Source organism: Halichoeres trimaculatus, unplaced genomic scaffold (genome assembly GCF_033239565.1).
Source record: "Halichoeres trimaculatus isolate MK-OKI-2021-1 unplaced genomic scaffold, fHalTri1.1 fHalTri1_scaffold_6, whole genome shotgun sequence".
Taxonomy (NCBI): domain Eukaryota; kingdom Metazoa; phylum Chordata; class Actinopteri; order Labriformes; family Labridae; genus Halichoeres; species Halichoeres trimaculatus.
Genome location: NW_027437184.1, coordinates 12091754 through 12112572, shown reverse-complemented (window position 1 = coordinate 12112572; position 20819 = coordinate 12091754). Strand labels below are relative to the sequence as shown.

The following is a 20819-nucleotide window of genomic DNA, read 5'->3' as shown; positions in this document are numbered from 1 at the left end:
GGAACAATGAACATCTTCACTAAAACATAAAAATCAAACTAACATAAACAAATAGCAGAGCTGTTGCAGTATGATGCGATGCCACATGACTTAACAGGTAAACATCTTTGTCCAGAGCCCCTCAGCAATAGGAGCAGCAGTTACACAGGAGGAGAACTAATAATAGTTAGCAGAAATTTACAGTTTGCAGGGTTATGTTGTTTACATTGTATTTGACTAAGACTAAAACAGTTATGGCATTTAGTTGACTAAAACAAGACTAAGACTTAAAGGTTTCAGTTGACTAAAATATGACTAAACCTTTATGGTGTGTTATTCAAAAGACTCAGACTAGGTCAGAATTTGCTGTCAAAATTAACACCGCTAAAGTCACTGCAGCAACTCCAGGTCTGACACAGGTTCTGTAACCAATAACCCCCTATAACCAGTCATTATCCCACTTATTCCCCTGCGATTGACTCTCAAACATGGTGGCAAAAACATTGGTTTAAAGATTATTTTATTAGTTTAAAATGATTTCTGTCAGAGTTGAAAGACAGGGTCCAGACTGAAAATATCCATGTTGTTTATCCTAAACAATAAGCATGCTAACCAAAGCTAATGTTTCAGCCCCAATGTTTCACAATATGATGCTGATAGAAAATTACATTTAAGCCTCATTGTTAACAAATATGATGCTTACAGAGAATTAAGTTTTAGCCATTTTTTTACCATTATAATGCTAATGGAAAATAACATTTTTGCTACAGTTTTTTAACATTATGCTATCAGAAGATGACATTTTAGCCACATTACTTACCAATGTTGTGCTACCAAAAGCTAATGTTCTAACCACAGTGTTTACAAATATAGTGCTGACTGAAAATAACATATTTAATTTTTTTTTACCCTAATGATGCTGACGGGAGCTAAAGTTTTAGCCTCTTTATGATGCTTATGAAAGCATAATTTTGCCATAACTAACAGTCTGATGCTAATGGAAACTAACTTTAGCAGAAGTAGCTAACTGAGCTATTGTTATAACCACCTTGTTTAAAAATATGATTCTAACAGAAAAAAAAAAGTTCTAGAACCCTTTGTCAACCAATATGATTCTTACTGAAGCTAATATTTTAGCCAGCTTTTCACCAATGTGATGCAAATAAAAGTGCGGTATTACTTCAGCTTACAGCCTGATGTTAATGAAAACTAACATTTTAGCCACACTGTTTACCAATATGATGCTTAAAGTGTGTTCCATTTATGTTGGAACTGGGAAGTGGGCCGTAGGAATCATGTTGTCCCCGAGTTAAAAGCGTTGCAGCTGCCAAGTCGGACAAACTTGGCAACAGCAATATTTCTATATATTTAAATCAAATACATTCTGACTAACACTAGTCAGAAATGCTAAAATAAACAGAATATAACATGGGCTTAATCACTGTTTACACCCGGGGCGGCCATCTTTGATTGTAAACTTGGGGTGTGTTTGGAATCGCAAACTTCCCAGTAGGAAAGTCGATCCTCAGGGGGCAATAGAGTTGAAATTTCCCTCAGAACTTAAACCCACCATTACTGAAGCTGATGGTTGTACCTCATCTTGTAGTATTTAGTGTCAACAGGCAGAAGCTAAAATCTCTGAACTCTTTTTTGAGGATTGAATCAGTGTAACCCTGTGGTCAGCTGGCCTCTGGCGTTGCTTTTATTAATGAAAGTTTGCAACTGTCATCACAGGATTATAACCAATCAGAATCAAGCATCTTACCCAGCCAGAAGATCAGCGAGAAAGCCGGGTTATAAAGAACATCAACTGAAAGAAAAAACGTATCAGCGCATCTTCTTTTTAGCAGAAATGGAATCCTAACACTGAAATTTCAACACTTCAGATCTTTTATGTTTAGATGAGGTTCAAACCAGCCAATAATTTCACAACATTATCTGAGGCATATAATTTGAAGGAGTGTGTCACATTTTTGAACTATAACGTCTCTAATAAATTCTTTTCTTATGGCAAATGTTTGAATTAAAACTTTCCTTCACCCTCCTTACTTTGACTTCTCGTGATGTTGAGGGACATATGCATACAGAGGAAACAAATGGAGTTATCTCTTAAAGCCAGTGTCAGTGACATATTCACCAGATGGTTGGAGAACACGATCTCTTTTAAGTGGCAGCTTTCTGTCAGCACACTTATCGTTTCAAGTGTCCAGTTTATCTCATGTAATCTAATATCATTTAATCTTTTAAGCCGGGCCGGGAGGTTCAGTGTCAGCGATAGGTTTTCTTATCTGCTCGTCTAATCTGGAGTTCTGTGATGTTTGGGGAGCGCTGAGCAAATTTAATATTTCTGTCTCTTCTTGTACCTGCAAAGCCAACATGCAGGAGGTGGCTGGTGTTTACTATTCATGCGGTGTGGGCGGAAAGAGGAAGACGAGGGCTGAAGGAGAAGAGGGTGCAGGGGTCAAGAGGGGAGGAGATGGGTCTGAGAGAAAAAGGACAGGGTGGGGGATTGATTGTCTGCAGAGACAAAGAACACTTCTTTTTGGTGTGTGACCCTCTCTACTTCTCCCATTCACACACACACACACACACACACACACACACACACACACACACACACACAGCCACACAGCCACTCCACCCAAATTCCTTGCGTCACCCTCGCCAGGCTGGGTGGACTTTGAACGATATGGCTGCCACATTCCTGCACATAGAGGAGGAGGAGGAGGAGGGGGAGGAAGGGTTTTATTAATGCTGTTTTCAATCATGATGTGTTTTATTTTGACGTGTTTTTAACTCTGTGTAGTTTTTTCCTCGTTGGGGTTTTTGTTCCTGATGAGCAGCAGAGTGTGAAGTCTGGAAACTCTGAGTTAGAGGAGAGAAAAAGAAAGACATTGACTAACGCAGATTTATGACGGGAGAAGTTCAGAGCCGGCTGATTAATATTTGAGGCTTTGTCATTACGAGTGATTCATCCCAGCCATTGTTACCAAACCACTGATGAAAGCTTCTTTTGATATCAGAGCCATGTGCCCCATACAGGAGGTCATAATTATTCATCACCAGGCTGACTTGAGAAAATGATTCTGATTGGTCGATTCCTGCGAACAGCGATTTTTATCAAAACAGCACAGGTGACCACCTGATCACATATGTATCAATCTGCAGAGAGAAGTTAGGGGACATACAGTTACCTCTGCCAAGAAGGTCATATTTATTAGAGAGTTTTTCTGTTGGTTTGTCTGTGAACAACAAAAAAATTAAAAAGTAACAAACAGATCTTGATGAAATTTTCAGGAAATGTTCAAAATGTGTTAAGGATGAAGTGATTAAATTTTGGAGGTGATCCGGATCACCGTCTGGATCCAGAGCTTTTTTTAAATGATTCTTTATCATTGTGAGATAGGGCCATTTTTACCATATTTATATGTAACTCCACAATAAATGGTCGGATTGCTTTGCAAAACAATACAAGACTAGTTACAATAACTTCTGACAGATGTAAAAGTACGATCCAGATCCTGGTAATATTCTGGATACTAAGATACAGAATATGAAATATGTACTGGGTTGTCATAACTTTCAACACTCTCAGGTAAAAAATTATTGTACAAACCAGCAACTAACACCAAATTGTAGCAGACAGTCTGCTGAAAGAGAGAAAAACAAGTTAAAGTAGGACTCAACTGTTACGTGACAACGACAATATTCTTGGCGGAGGTCTGTGCTCTCTGAGTGCTTTTCTAGTTCACTTTTTGATAAGTGCCCCGATAAGATAAAAAAATAAAGATTATTTGATATAGTACTGTACCTCAAGTCTTAATTGAGATATGTGCTCATTGTTCAACCAAATTCAACCAAACTTTCTCTTCATTTTAGTAAAACTTGAGCTTTTACTCTGAGCCAGTGACATATATACCAATACCCTCTGGACAAATTTCTCTAACGACCCTACATTATAACACCAGAATGATTCAAAAAGACCTCGTAGACATACTCTTGACAATCTAGGTATGTCATTTTTCTAGCAGAGACCCAAAGAAGAGGCCAGGGCTTAAAGTGTTAGAGAAATATCAGGGAAGCTGAATGTTTTGTTTGGACTTTAACATTTTGTTACATTTTGTTGATAATCCACTCTTGGGTCCAGGATTTGAAAACAAACAAATTTATAGCCTCTCTTCATCCTGGCAGTGATTACAGCAGCACAAGAATGCAAAAGAGCATCCTCCCTCTGAAATAAATATGTGAATATTAAAAAATCTTACATAAAGATTAAATACAGCTTTTATCAATGACCGCGCCTGAGTCAAATTAAAAGTCCTCATCATCAGTGTGCAAGTCCAATTTGGATGACAAATCCTGAAATTAAGGACTCAGGTCAGATTTGAGTCCAACATGTTTGCAACTTTCGCAGAGTTCCTGGAAAAGGAACTTCTACAGGTGCTGCTCTTATTTTAAACATCTGTTACGACAGCCAACAATACATGCTCAGAAAGATTCTTCGCTCTTATTTCACCCTGTCAGGATTCAATTCAGCATAACCACGACATGACTATTTCTTACGTGTTTGCAAGTAAAATGTGATGCCGTCTGCTCAAAGATGCAGAAAATCTGGTACCAAAATTAATCTTTGCATCCAGTTTTTGGTTAAATTAAAGAAATGTTTTTGAGGTATAATAAATCATTGACTTTTTAATCCAGGGTTAGGGTTAGATTGAGTCCAGTACTGATACCTGGAATTTGGTATCAGCTGTTACTAATGCCTTTGTCAGTTTAAAACTGCTACGCAGCTGTAATTATCTTTCTTCATGATATTTTAGCTCTGCCGAGCAAAGACCTACCAGTGTTGATGATGCAATGCAACACAGAAGAACACAGAGCTAAGTTAAACAGATCTGCTCCATGAATTGGGATCTTGTCATCAATATGTAATGTAACTTTTTGAAAAAGTATCGGGCAGATACTGGGCACCAGGATCTGTGCCACCTCCTCCTCTTCGCAGGCATAACCCCTAAACTTAAACCAAGCTGTGTATTTCCTGTTGTGAGAGCATGTTTTACTGAGTTTCTAAAAGTATCAGGGTTAAAAGGTCAGGCAATTATCAGTCGAACATGTTAAAAACTTAGAGGAATGAAAACTTAAGCAGTGTTCAGGTCGTGGCTTGAAACCTCTGGTCTCAGTTGCAAACAAGTCCAGAGTTCCGGGGTGGAAAAGTTGATTCACTGGATTTTATTATTAGCTGAAGCATTTTTTACGACAATTTGGACTCAAACTTTAAGGTGATGTTGAACTTTTTTCACATACATGCAAAATGCAACCTTGGAGTTTTTAAGTGGACGGGGAGGCAACGCACAAAGTGATCTACTGGTCGTAGAAATCTCTGAAGAAGGTCCTCTCAGTTATCAAGTATTTAAAGTAAACCTAAAACTTAAATCACTGTCCTCCAACCAGAAGAAGCCTCTTATAGCCTCCGGAGATTCATTAGTTAATTTCTAATTAGAAATAATCAGTGAGATGTGGAGGGTATTAACATCTGTTCTCGGTGGCTTCAGATTTGACTTTGATGAAGGTTGTTGAAAGAAAAAAAGAGGAGAAGGTGATTCTTGGAACATTTCAACATAAATTTAAAGATGTGGAAATAAGGGGACCACACCTTAACACACACACACACCACACACACACACACACACACACACACACACACACACACACACACACACACACACACATAAACACACATAAACACACACCCACACACTTTGAGGAGAGCTTTTGTCTTGCTAAGTTGCAGAATAACTATACGGAAGTCGTTAACCCCCTGCTGTGTTCTTCTGTTGCCATCCCCTCTCCTCTCTTTTCTTTCTCGTATTCTGCCTTTGATTTATCTCTTTCCCCTGAACCTGAATGCTCTACATATGTTTTGTTTTCTCTCTTTCCTCTTTGCAGTTCGTATTAAGCCTGGTTCCACATCTCCGGTAGAGTACCAGAGTGACAGCGATGCAGAGAGCGGCACAGAATCTGGATCAGCCTCCCTCAGTGCTCAGAGCATCGACGCAGGGTGAGTCTAGCTGCAGATAGAAACCCTCTCATAACTTCTTTCCAACATTTGTCTGAAGAAAATTTAACCACAGAGATGCTTGGTTATTTTGTGACAACTGGTTCTTACCTTGAGATTGAGGACATTAAGGGGCCATTTAGGGGACAGCGGTTAGGGTGAAATGCAAGAGTACTGAGTCGGCCTCTGGTTTACACTGCAACAATGTTTTAGCCTTTAGAGTGGATTTTTTCTAAAAATCCTGCAGCCATAGTTGCTGTGCAAACAACAAGCCTGCATTTTCAGTGGAAACACTGATGTAACAACAATGACAACAAGAAACTTCTCTAGAAGTCATGGCATAGCAGCACAGTTTGACCAAGATCTGATACATTTAAGGTTGATATCTAAAAAAAAACACAAGTACCGTTTCCTGAACATAAAGTTCATGATAGAAGTCAACAGGAGCAGTGAGGGAGACACTAATGCACAATAGGGTTTCTGGGAAATGCGGTCTTTGTGTGGATCACCTCCCTCCCCTGCAGCCTCTTGACTAATTACATTACTGCAGCGCTGCCTTGACTGGACACTTATATAAGCCAGAGCTGAGCAGAACACACTGGAGACGCCCCAGCCCTGTGTGTGTGTGTGTGTTTGTGTGTGTGTGTGTGTGTGTCTGTGTCTGTGTGTGTGTGTGTGCTGCTTAGGACACACATGAAGAACAAGCTAATTCAGTCCTTTTGGGTAAAAAATGTGGACATCAGACATGTCTAGGCTTGTACAGCTGTGAAGTTAAGGTTACTGTGGCACTGATGGCTCTTTAAAGTACAGTAATATGGGTGTGGGTGTGGGTGTGTGTGCATGTGTGTGTGTGTGTGTGTGTGTGTGTGTGTGCATGCTTTTACGTAAATCAGGTCAAAGCTGCTGCCACACCCACTGGGCGCGGCCACTTGCCTGTAACTGAAATTCAGGGTGTGGACTTGACGGTTAGCTGAAGTGTGTGCGTGTGTTTGTGTGTGTGTATGTAAATGTGTGTGAAAGCATAAACGTGTGAGACAAACATAAAGACAGGAACAAGGAGTAACACAAAGTATGTTTGATGTGAGCAAGATGTGCTCATGGTTCTTCTTCTTCTTCTTCTTCTTCTTCTTCTTCTTCTTCTTCTTCTTCTTCTTCTTCTTCTCCTTCTTCTTCTCCTTCAGATGCATGCTCCTGTGAGTGTGTTTGTGTGTGTTTGTGTGTTGCTGGGCAGGGCTGTCCTGGTACCGGGTGTACACATTTCGTAATGCAGCTTTCAGTCACACCTCCTCATAAAATGGCCAACAGAGCAACAGAGAAGCTTTTTAAATATTCTTATGAAGAAACTTTGTTTCCAATCTGAAGAGACAGTTTGATAAAGAGATGTTAGAATATGAAAAGTTTGGTTCAATCAGAACAGAAATGCGATAAAATGTTAAATATTTAGGTCTTAAGAACATAAAAAAGACAGAAGGAAGGGCAGAGGAGTAAAGTACATTACTTTCATTATTTTTAATATGAAGAAATAGATTTAAAATTGATATAATTAAAAGAAATGGAAAATAAACAGTAGAGAAAGACTCTGAAAGCTGTTCAGGAGTGTTGCTCTCTAACACCCCCTAGTGGCTGAACGGTCACCATCACATAAACCTGAAACTACAGTTGAGATGGATTCCTGTTGCCCAAACTTCAAATAAATATATTTTCTTATGTCATATTTTTTGTTAGTTCACTCACAGATACAAAAACAGTTTTATCTGTGGTTTTCAGTTTGTGAGAATAAAAAGTAAAAGAGATTGACGAGTTGAAGGAAGTCTTGAAGGGTTAATGTTTTAAGATGTTAAAATCAATAACGGCATGCAGCAAGTAAATTCAAATAAATAAATAAATAAATAAATTCAAGGCATCAATGACAAAGACTCAGCATTTTCACTGTGAAAACTGAGAGATGGTCAGCACACTGAAAAAACTAAATCAAAGCAACTGTTTGTGTCTTATTTTCAGTAAAAAAAATCTTTTAGATTTAATATGAGCCAGTTTCACCTTGCAAGTCCAGAAAATGTCTTATTGCAAGACATTGTAAGACAAAAATGATACTTGCGTTGCTTAGAGAATCCCTCAGTTGGGTAAGAATCTGTGTGTTAGTTTATCTACCAAGGTGTTAATGTCTTTAAAACAGACACAGAGATAAAACATGTTAAAAACCCTAATTCACACAGATAACAGAAGAAAAACCTGTTTCTCTGACCTCCTTGGGTACCGTTTATTAAATACCTCTTGCAAAGAATGTCCCTAATCCTGACCCATGAGATGTTCAATAGCTAAAATCCATCTGTAGGTTAAACTTTACCCATAAGGTGGGATGTTTGTCTTTTTTCCCTTACCTGGAAAACTCTCAATTCCTCACTCTCTCTCAGTTCGGTCATGGACTTGGAGCCGGTCGATCCAGACTCGCCGGACGTCAAGAGGAGGCGGATCCACATGTGCGACTATGAAGGCTGTAAAAAAGTTTACACCAAGAGCTCCCACCTCAAGGCTCACAGGAGGATACACACAGGTGAGATGCCTGCAAACAGCTGGTTGTTTATAAACAATAAACTGTGCAACTCTGGGACCAACCAATCAGAATCAAGTATTCAATGAAGCAGTGTAAGGACTGTTGTGTAGGAATCAAACAGGGAACAATTCTTGATACTGACGTAAGAGAGGCTGATTTAGCTGAGCTGGTTTGAGAACCATGGGTAATGTTGTTCTATTTCATTCCCTTCCCTCTTGCTTCCTTCCCTTGTAACTCATCTCCTTGTCCTCCCTCCTCCAGGAGAGAAGCCCTACCACTGTACCTGGGAGGGCTGCACTTGGCGCTTCGCCCGCTCTGACGAGCTCACCCGACACTTCCGCAAGCACACGGGGATAAAACCTTTCCGCTGTACTGAGTGTGACCGCTCCTTCTCCCGGTCCGACCACCTCTCCCTGCACCGCCGCCGCCATGTCATGATGTGAACTGTGACCTCCCTATTGACCTCACCCCGTTCCCCCACAGCATGTCTCATATCAGAGATGTGCTGCGCCACATTTTCCGAAACACGTCAGGATTACACAGCAACCTGCAGCTCCTCCTCTTCGTTTTAAAACCACAGGATAGTGTCCTGAACAAAGACCGTCCACCCAGTCCTCTTCCTTCAAACAAGACTTCAACACAAGGTGGAGTGATGGACGTTCATCAGCAGGAAGCTGTCGTCACATTCATCCATCCATCAAAGGAGGAGGAGGGATGTGTGATGTGAGATGAAGAAACAGAATATAAAGACGTCACTTCAGCTGCTTGTCTCTTTTTAACAACGTTTGTTTTGCTTCTATCAAGAAATTACCATTTTTGTTGATTTTTAGAAGCATAGGTGACTTTAAATGTCATCAAACAGCCCAGCTGCTACAAAAACTTTTTCAGAAACCTTTAAAGATTCTACAAACTTAATTTTGTGTTTAGAAATCATGCTAACTTTCTTTAATCTGGTGTCACGCTGGAGTTGAAAGATCATTTGATAGCTTCTTAAAGGATCAAAGTGAAGTGCTTCTCAACCAGAAAGTCCAGGAACTAACTGTGTGTCCACTACGGCTGTAGACCAGTGTGTTTTAACCCCTTAAGACCCAGCGTCCACTTATGTGGACATTACATTTCTACCTTTGAGACCCATGATACTTCATTTTTTTAAACTTTGAGCATTAAGCCACATTTGGGGACACCACCTAGATCATCTTTTGGTGAAATCACAACATAACAGCCATTTAAGTAAAAAAAAACAATGTTTTTAAGTACAATTACCCTACTAACAAACAACTAATAGAGAACTCATAACACAAATAATCAAACTTCCCATACAAAGACCAAATTTAGTTATTTTCCTTAGTATGTCTTACCTATCCTAAATAGGATGATGAATTAAAAAATGCACACCAGACAAAAGCTCGGGTCTTAAGAGGTTAACTACCCGAGGACTCAACTTAGACCTTGGTTCCTTTGGTCGAAAAGCACCTTTTGAAGACGGCAGAGATGGTCCTGGGTTTCATCTTAAAAACAAGCCTGATGGTTGACTTTAGACCTATCAAGATTATTGTTTCAGAGTTATTAAAGCGAGAACACGGCTGTGTGTCATCTAATTGTGAACACCTCCTCAAGTCCCTGGACATCTGGAAAGTACTACCCACTCAAGTAGAGCTGGTCAAAACACAGCTAAATAGGCCATGAAATACCTGGTTGTGATGATTTTGACATACCTAAAACCCTTATATTCTACTGTTTTATTGCATTTAAGCGCAATCCTGGGGGCTAAAAATGGTGAAAAAGCACCAAAAATGATTTATTTTGCAGCTGAAATGACGTCAAACAAATATTTAGTTGTATCACAAAGGTCTGACTCCTTAATCCTGACTCCCACCCTGCAGTTGCTAACATCTCCCTCATCTCTTCCCCATCCTCTACCCCGTCCTGGTACACGGAGCTACAAGACTGTGAACTTTCTACAGATTCATTTGTTTTCAGTGTATCGCCCTCCCCCTGCACACAAACCTCTCCTGATCCTTCTTTAATAACAGTATTTGCTTTCAATGTTGTTGATGTTGTTGTTTTTCAGAATAAGGCCTTCAGTTCTTTGTTTTTTATCTCTTTTTTCTCTTAACAGTCGGCGTTGTTGTGTTTTCAGTTTTGTTCTGAGGCTGTGAATAAGACGGAGGAGGAGACACAAATGGTTTGAGATTACAAGTTAAACTCTCACGCAGGGACTTGGGGAGCTTTTAAGTGTGTGTGTGTGTTTTTTGTGTGTGTGGATGAGTGTGCATGTTTTGAGACAAACACATAATCAGATTTTAAGATTTTTACGAGTGTGTGTTCCGGGCACTTGTTGTTCTTTTACCTCTTGCCCGTTGAGCCTTAATAACTGAAGTCAATCTGTAAGGGCGAAACCAGAACCACTGACAGACGGCGTCTGGACACAATCTGGAACTTTGTTTTCACGCAGACAGCTTAGTATTAAACTCGCACAGCTTTTTGGCACAAAACTTGAAAAGTGCGCTCTAGAGAAAGCAAGTTTAGATCACAGCAGAAGAAAGAAATCTGAGTACGATCTGAATCGTGCAAACTTTTTTGCAGCTTCACTCTTGTTTGTTTACATCACATTTTTTACAACATTAAGCAGATTTTTAAAGGTAGTGAATGCATCTTGTTCTTGTGTGAAAAATGCATCTTGCAGAAGGCAAAGCGGCTGCCACTGAAGCCGTCTGTTAGTGGTTCTGGGAGAAACCAGGCACTGTGTCGGCCCGTCAGGGTCCGGAGTGCCTGTGGTGTAACCACGGGGAAACTTTAGTGCTCTCCTCACTAGCATTTCTACCAGGGTTGGGGGGTCCCTTCTCTTCAAACTGTTTTCATCCTTACACAGCTCAAAGCCTCAAAGAAACTCTATTTCACTGCATTTTAACAGATAACCATGTTTTTTCCTGCAAATTAGTCCCAGTTGGATCAGAACTGACCCCTCACCCTGCCCTCTGACCCATGCTGTCCATGTCTTAAGCGGGCTGTTTTTCAGCTCCTGTTCTGGACTGAACTTGATTATGCAACATATAAACGCAGACCTCGCTCCAAGCGCTGTTCTGGACTCTGTAGTAGAGCTGATAGTTTGTCGTAATACGAACCTTTAAAAAAGGGAGGTCAGGATGTGTAGGAGTCTGTTGATCGCTGAGAAAATCTGCCTCTGGTGTTCAAATGTGTGAAATTCAACCAGGCTGATTCTGTGATCATGCAACATGCTTCAACGTCCTAACATGACCCTTTACAAACACATTTTTGCTGCAGTGACGCTGTTCTCATTAGCCGCTCGGAGTCACTGTTGCTGTTTTTAAACGCTAGTAAGTGAGAGCAAAATGTCCAATGCCTGACTCTCACTGGGGTGGATGTGCATACCGTGAACAGAGCAGAGTGTTGTTCATCTGCACCATGCAAAAAGAAACACGGAAAAAAAAGAATTAAATCTAACTGGGAAACGCAGCCTGAAACATTTCCATTTCTGAGTTTCATGATATGCTTTTTAAATGACATGAAAATGAAAAAAGAAAAAACTTGGCAAAAAAGAAAGAAAGAAAGAAAACTTGTTTTTGGTAGATCATTTCTTAATTGTAAGAATGCATCCTGGAAATAATTCTTACACTGTTGAAAAGCCAACAGAGACAAACAGCTTGATTTGAGCTTCTTGGTGGCAGAAGCTAGAATCAAGAACAGTAGCAACAGCAGAATAAACTGAACAGAGGAGATTTGATTTTTTTCAAGGGTGCCGTTCACAAATACATTTTTATTTCATTTTTTAATATAGTTGCGGCTGGATTTAATAAGAAATAAACAGGATTTTCAACAAAGAAATAATCTACCAAAGAATATTTCAAGTTTCCTAAACTTTGTCTTTTTCTCTGGACAGAATTCAGCTGCTTGTTTCGACAGATTTTGCTCTTTTTTTATTTTTGCAGTGCAGATTGACTCGATGTTCCCATTTCTCCTAACACCCCGTCTGCTTCAACTTAAAAAAAAAAAAAAAACTACTAAGCACATCTTTCTAGAAGAGTATATGCATTTGATTGCAATTTCTTTCTTTTGTAAACTGTTGATAAAGACATTAAGGACAATGACAAATAATTAAGATAAATCCATGTATATACCTGTATATAATCAAAAAGTGCAGAGTAAATGTAACGGGTGAATTTCTATTTTTAACACTGACTAGAAAATGTGAAAAAATCTTTTTTTTTTTTTTCCTTCTACTTCCTCTGTTTGACGTGTTTCATCACGTGTTGTTTTTTCAGTTCAGATCTAATAACGCATTCGTTTCGTAGTTTCTTGGTCCGACTTGTGTTGTGCACACTTGTTGCATGGAGCGTAGCCTTCTTGTTTTCTTATAGTGACGTTGGTGAGCATGTCATGTCCGTGTGTGAGACTGTGGGTTTCCCTTCACGTCCACGACCCGAGGAAAAAAAAAATGACACCCACATCGAAAATTAGAAATTAGGAATCCATGTCACGAAAAAAAGACGCAAATGCAGAGTGAAATGTGACATTTAGAAGATATTTTTTACTCTTGAGTTTGAAAAAATTTCAGGTCAGACAGGGCTAAGAATATAAATGTTTTTTAATATTTTGGTGTGCAGGAATAGATTTGATGGCTGGTTTTATACTATTGAGGCTCACTTTAGGCTGTGTTCTGTTTAAAAGTAATGAGAGTAGTTTTTAAGAAAAATACCCTACATTGTTTTTGTCAAAGAAATCTAATACAGTCTGTGATCAACAGGTATTGCTGCGTACAACGTTAAATATTCAGACGTATCCCCCTGAACTTTAGGGATGAATGGCTTAACTTGACCTCTTAAAAAAAGCTATACCAGATATTGTTTTTGGGAAGAGTCTGTCTGCAGGCTTGTATGAAAGGGTTGGGTCGTGTACCTGTTGAAACCACAGAGGAAACACAAACATCTGACATCAGTGTGTCTGCCACGTTAGTAACAGCAGGTCTGCTGTGTAAACAAATTCAAGTAGACGTGAAAACTGTGAGAAAAAACAACAACTTCAGCCTCTGTCTGAAACACTCTCTTGTAGCTGCTGTCTCTTTAAGGCTCCCTGCTACACAAACCCACTTCCCTCTGATTGGCCAGCCCTCTGGAAGTTTGCTGGGGGCAGAGTTATGGGCAGTTTGAGGCCTTCTCTTTTAGTTAAAAGATTCTGATGTGATGACCCCATCATTTCAGCAAATGTCATGAAGATCTTGTGAAGACTCCTTGCTTTTTTGAGAACAGAGCATTTTGATCAGTTTGCGGGAAGATTTAAGGATTTATACAACAGGGATATTTAGGTTTGAAAATCTAGTCTAAACACCCAGCATTGTTACTTTATATTCATAAAACACCACAACCCCTCTTTAAATACAACTTACAGATGTTGGGAGTCTTAAAGAGATAACCTTCCATATTAGTAGTGGCTGAGGCACCATCTTAATAAAATTTAAAGAGAGACGTGAAAACTGGATAAAAACGACTAAAGTTTCAATTCAACTCATTTCATTGAACAGTTTTTTTTAAGTTAAAAAATGGATTATCATTTAGATGCAAATAGATAAAACAAACTACTCCCAATGCATTACATTCAGAAGTGGGAGGAGTTAACAGGCGTCCTTATATTTAACATTGTTTCATCAAAGCAGTTATTGAGGTTTTAAAGATTGGAAACTCTGCTAATGCTAATAAGTCCAATATCAATGAAACTGTATCGATGACGGTCAGGTAGGAGGATCCTGTACCAGAAACAGTCTGCAGACAGATTCTTTTGCAGTTTAAAAAAAAACCTGTTTTAATCAGCTCCTAGGTGATGCCCCGATGAGAGCTAACATATGCTTCAGAAGAATAAAACATTTCAGCGTTTTTGCATGAATGAAAAGCTAGTTTTTCTTTTCCCATTAATCAAATCTACTGACACAGAAGGATGAAAGTCCTGCAAAAACTTTTGACTGTGAAAATTAACACCAAATAGAGGCATTTCAATCTTCCTTGTGTTATTCTTTGAGGACTTTTAACAAAGATCTATCCAGAGTTTGAATTTAAAGTGCTAAAAAAATAAATGATTTTGAGTGGCTCCAACTCTGCAGCAGCAAAGCCCTACTTTTAATTATCGCAAACACTCTCAAGTTCATATTTTTAAAAATGCAAACAAATATTTGTTCGTACAACATTTGGTGAAACAAGTCTGTATTTATCCATCCAAATGCTGCTGCAGACACATTTATCTCGAGCCGAAACATGTTCCTGACATACTGAAAGGTTCACAAAAGCATTCCTGTCTCATGAACAGAAAAAGGAGACAGGTCTGATTTAAAAGATAAAGCATCGACCTTGGACTCTTTCCCCCTCCAAATAAGACTACAGCTTTTCTATTAAATATTTTCAAATTGCAGCTGTTGTGCAGCCATGGAAACAGGTTGCACTCTGGAAATATATGTACTGAGAAGTTAAATTGTGAGCTCGAGTTGGCGACTGGAGAAAGCACTCTGTTTAGGGCTTTATTTATGAGGCCACACAAAGCCACAGAAAGAAACTTAACCCCTGACAGATATCAAATCTAAAAGATGCAATACGCTGTTTATTTCTGACATGAGCCTTTAACCCTTTAGAAGCACACTGATCTGCAGAATCAATCCTTTTAACTCATTTTAGAGCCTGATGACAATGACCCAGACTAAGTTCTTCTGCATGTTTGGTTTTTCCTGCTTCTTCTTCTTTTTTTCTTTTGGAGCTTCTCTTCCCTCGGTATTCTTCCGACTCTTGTTTTTGACTAAAGCAGGAATTTTTGTCTGTGAACGCGCAGTGAAACGTGCTGAATTTTATCCCCTCTGAGAATTTAGTGGATAGAGTGTACACCTCCACTCACGACCGGTCACTTCCTCTGCAAACTACAAAGTTTAGGTATTTTCTATTGAATGCAGTAACTTATGGGCCAGTACTATATTTACTCAGTGCAATGCAGTTATCATTATAATAATACAATTATTAATAATATTTTTGTTTCTTTTTTTGTATTTGTACAGAACAAATGTGTAAAGATCAGTGAGGAAAACGTGAGCTTTTTGATACTGTGACTCATGGTGTTTAAAAGTCGGTTTCTCCCTGTACAGTTGTGATTATTTCCCTGTTCCTCCTTCTTCTTTTATAGAATAAAAAATGTTTTTGGTGCAATTTAACTCCTGCTGTGTCTATGTGTTTTTGTTTTGGTGTGGAGCATCATCCAGAAATTCAGTAAGAAAGAGAGAGTCACACAGTACAAAACAAGTCTGGCAGAGGGAGGAAGACAAAAATTGCAGACTGGACTCTGGGGAAAAAAAGTAGTGAAAAAGATGTGTATGTCTATACAGTCAAGAACAACTACCAAACTACGTGAGTTAATGACTTAGCCAAGTCAGGAATTGTCAAAGCTTGAAAGAAAAAAAATATCTCTAAAGCCAGGATGTCACAAAAATGGACTGCTGTGGGGGATGCAGACCAAGAAAAACTCAATTTCTACAGGAGGAGTAGAGAGACACCTTCAAGCTAGACTGAAGTTTGCTGAGGATAGTCTCGAGGTGGATTCTATAGACTAGAAGCAGCCAAAGTGTTCTTTCATCAGATGAGACCAAAATAGAGCTTCTTGAACAGCCACAGGGACTTGGTTAAGTTTGCAGAAACAGAAGAGAGGTGTGAAACCCAAAGAACACTGTCTCATCCCCTGAAGAGTTAAACATGGTGGTGGGAGTATCATGCTGTGGGGATGCTTCTGTGCCCAGACTGAAACTGGAAATGTCCTCAAGGTTGAAGGTTCAATCATGAAGAAAGAAGGTTGTGGGAAGATTGGAAAAGAAAACATTGAGCAGTCAGCAGCAAAACTGGGTCTGAGTCGTGGTTTTGTCTTCTAACAGGGCAATGAGCCAAAACATACCAGGCTCCTGGTGAAAAGCTAGCTCTAGAAAACCAAAGTGGGCCTTGCTGATTGGCCTGCACAAGGCCCTGACTTGAATCCCATTGAAGATCTGTAAGGGAGCCTGAACTGAAGACCAGGGTTCATGCCAGAAGACCATTAAATCTGGGGGAGCTTGAAAGTCTAACCAAAGAAGAATGGGTTGCGATTCTTCAGAAGACGTGTCAGAGACGTGCTACAAAAGTTATCCAGTTACAAGGAGACACTGATGACTATTAGCAACAGGGGGTGGTAGGAGTTTGACCTCAACTTTACAAAATAATAGACAAAAATGATGCCTTTTTACCAAAGTTAAAAAGTCAAGTTTCTTTCAGTAACAATAATGTCCAAATACCAGAAAATTAACAAGAACATGTTTCTTACCACATCAGCAGATTTCTATTTTCTTTTCTTTTGTTTTCTTTTCTTTTCTTTTCTTTTCTTTTCTTTTGTTTTCTTTTCTTTTCTTTTCTTTTCTTTTCTTTTCTTTTCCCTTTTACAAAGATTTCAAACATATTTTTTTATTGTCTTAAATAAGATGTTTGAGTGGACTGTTTGTCTAGATAAATGCTCTCTTAAAAAGTTTTTATATTTTTAACATTCTGGAGTACAGATGTTGTCCATAAGAGGGCGCACTGGATCAAAGGCTGATAGTGAGACTGATGGAATCTGACCAGATTAAAACACTCAAACTCAGGCCAATACAGGTGAAAACATCAGGTAAGCATCCAAAGGAATGTGAATAAGTCTGAAAGTTAAAAACCTAATGTAAACAAAAAAGAAAGGGTTTACACAGGATCTTTGTTTGAGAGGGGAACACTGTGATCTGAGCAGGTTAATGAGAATCACAGAGTGAAGTGCACAAACACTGTCATAAAAACATCTTATTCTCGTTGTGTGTGTGTGTGTGTGTGTGTGTGTGTGTGTGTGTGTGTGTGTGTGTGTGTGTGTGTGCGTGTGTGCGTGTGTGCGTGTGTGTGTGTGTGTGTGTGTGTGTGTGTGTGTGTGTGTGTGTGTGTGTGTAAGTGTGAATGAAACTTTGTGTGCCGTTAGCTTTTGATGACTTTATTGGCCTCCTGCAGTCATGATCAGAGAATCATTAACACACACAGCGTCAGTCTGCAGATCCAGACACACGGACACACCCTCACGACCATGGAGGGAAAAACTTTACTTTTGTCATTTCTCAGCCTTCAGAGTCTGATCATTGATCGTCAAAACTGGACAGAAATTCATTGCCTTAAAAAAAGCTACCTGGGAAGTTTCATTCAGACATTTTATGACTTTTTTAAAACTTGTTCAGTTAATAGGAGCTTCTTTTTTTCCCAAACTAACCCCTGCAATGGGTACCAAAGTTTGTTCTGAAGTTAGAGGGAGATTTATAGTCTTATCAGTTTTGTTCTTCTAATCAGTGTGTGGTTAAAAGAAGAGTCACAGCTTTTTTAAAGAATGCACCAATGTTCAGAAAAAGTTCCAAAATTTCAGGACAACCTGCATGTGTAAATGCAAACATCTGCAGGTTTTGTCTGCTGAAGCTCATCCCCAAATCTAATTCATCTCAGCATCCCTGATGTCCACCTTATATTGTGCAAATATTTCGACAATACAAAGTCTGCATATTTTATGTATTAAATTTCAGTGAATCAATAGTGTTTTGTTCCTGTACCCCCAGGATGTGAACTGCATTGATTGCAGTGACACCTGTGGCCAGAATCGGTAGTGTTTTTTAAGGATGAGGGCTATGTTACCCACTTTTATAAAGACACGACTCTTGCCAAGATATGCATTTGTTTTGGAGAGCAGATTTTCTAAACACGACTTTTCTTTCAAGAGAACTTTTCCCAGGATGCAGAGTGACGAGGTTATGTATTTGTTCATAGTTACGAAGCTGTAGTGTTAGAAACGTGAAAACAATGTTTAGAAACTCAGTTTGTATTTGTAATGTTATTTGTCTTCACTGACAAAAAGCTGCTCTCCTGGATATCTGAGTTTCTTTCAGGTCATGTACACTGAATAAACACATCTGTCTGCAACTCGGTGCAGACAAACAGGCTGTTATTAAGATGTCTTTACAATAACACCACCACAGTCAGGTTGTTTTGACTTTTATTAACAGTACAGCCTTCAGATCTCAGAGAACAATCCAGCTGATTCCTGGGTGTCTCTTTGAAAAGTCAGATCTGTTGTTAAGACAGCTTTCTTGGCTGGTTTTCTTTTTTCTTAAAGGTCGCCTGGGCACGGCATGCTGTAAAAACTTTGTCTGCTTCACTGTCATTAATGTAAGCAGGTTCTTAAACGCTTGCACACAGCCTTACTGGTATGGCCACATTAGAAAGAGATGTTGGCTCACGTGACTTAGTGATGAAAAGGACTCTGACCTTGAATGCTCTCTGACTGAAAACTGAAGCCATGGTGTCAACATGCAACTCCGCCTTTGCACGAGTTTTTAGGTAAAAAAAAGAAAAGATGAGCAGTTTACAAGCAGACAGCTGATGAAGTAATCCAGGAACATGTTGAACACTGTTCTCTGGGTTTTGTTGGAACAAGTCCGTCATTACTGTACTTCCTGGGTATTTGCTTTTAGCCTGATGGAAGTCTGAAAACGTACTCTCATGCACATCTTTTCCTCCCCAAAGATTTGCTCTTATATAGAATCAAAGCACTATAGCTCCATTCACACAAAAAGACCTCGAAAAGTTCACAACATTTTAGGGTAATGCAGGCACTTTTCAATCTGACTTCTGCAGATTTTACCCCATAAGTTGGCGTGAATGTGAGAATCTGGCAGAGCAACATATAACAGGATGAGTAAAACATGTAGACAGGCTGAAGACACTTCACGCACCCCTGTCTAAAAAGAAAACGTCACACTTGTGTGTGAAAACGCAACTTTGGAAAGTTTTGAGAGCAGTTCTGGAAATTTAAAGCCCTTTCGTTGTTTACATCTGGACAGCATTTTCTCAACATGCAGCGGAAATGCAGGATGTGTTGACATAGGAACAGATACATGACTGTGGTTTATCACCTGATTCATGTTTTTTTTGATGTGAAAGTTGCTATTGGCTTTCCTAGAAGTTGCTAAATGATGCCACCACCCAACTGGCCATTTCTTATGGTTGCTGTAGGAAAGAGAATAACATTGTGTGAGTGACAAAAAGTGAGAGTAGAAAAGTACATATGTTTAGAGATACAAAAAAGAACTTTCCTCTGTCCATTGTTGTTTTTTTTAATGTCAAGATATCAACCCTCTTTTTCTGGGCTTAGGACTTGCAAAAGTGACTCAAAACTGACACAAATGCAAATTTCAGAGTCTTATTGATTTAGGCACTAAGTTGCGAAGTTGCAGCATGGAAGCATTTGTCGATCTTACTCTTCTCAACAAGCAATGGGTACCGCCGTGCCCCTAGTTCCAAACCACTCACTGGTGGATGAGGGCTCCTCACTGGCAGCAGTCCCTCCCAGCTGCAGCCAGAGCAGGCGCTGCACGCAAATGAATCATGCATGTGCTTGTCTCTTTTCGGCCATTTTTACTGGTTACAAGTCCCAAGGATGAAGGAGGAAGATTGATATTTGGAGATTTAAAAAATAAATAAATATTTAAAAAACAGAGGAAAGTTCAATACAGTTCTAACATATTTACATATTTACTATTGAAAAAAATATATATAATTTTGTCTCTCTCTTGAAAATTCTTATTTCAGCCTCAACCAGGTGCGTGGGTTTTAGCTGGTGTCTCTTAAAGACTCCCCCTTCCCTCTGCTTGGCCACCACTCTGGAGGACTGTCAGGGGACGCAGCTATTGGCAGATCTAAGCCCCGTTTCTATCAAGCAGTCCAGTTTAGATCAGTACGGTTTGGTGCGGGTTGGCTCTGTTAAGCCTGGTCCTGTTTGCGTTTCCACAGCCAACCGTGACCCCTCGTGGTAGGCAGCGTGTAAGCCAGATGGCGATGGTCACGTCAGTTAAATAACAGTGTGACACCATGGCAGTGTGACACAGTGTACTAAAAACTCCACCGAAGAACAAAAACCCAACACAGTAAACAAAGAACAAATATGGGAGACATCCAGCAATTTATCTCATGGCAGTCTCTTGAAGGGCTTTCCACAACATATGAATATGTAGAGGTTTAAAAACCTGCACACATTTAGTATGAACAGCCCCCCCCCACCCCCCATCACAGCCCCACCGTTAGCTTGTTCATGCTTTGGTTGCTCTTGGGGAAGAAATCATTTCAATCTTAACAGTGCCCTGGAGAATCATCTCTTTGAAAACTGAACTCA

At 39.5% G+C, this 20819-nt stretch overlaps 1 protein-coding gene across 1 annotated transcript in view; it reads left to right on the top strand.

Moving 5' to 3' along the window:
• klf8 (Kruppel like factor 8) overlaps positions 1-15776 on the top strand; it is a 73518-nt gene extending 57742 nt beyond the window's left edge. The window contains exons 5-7 of the mRNA XM_074672027.1: positions 5926-6037; positions 8449-8588; positions 8850-15776. Of these exons, the coding sequence (XP_074528128.1) occupies positions 5926-6037; positions 8449-8588; positions 8850-9031 (434 nt within the window). The 3' untranslated portion in view covers positions 9032-15776. The remainder of the gene's footprint in view (positions 1-5925; positions 6038-8448; positions 8589-8849) is intronic.
• Positions 15777-20819: the final 5043 nt, after the last annotated feature.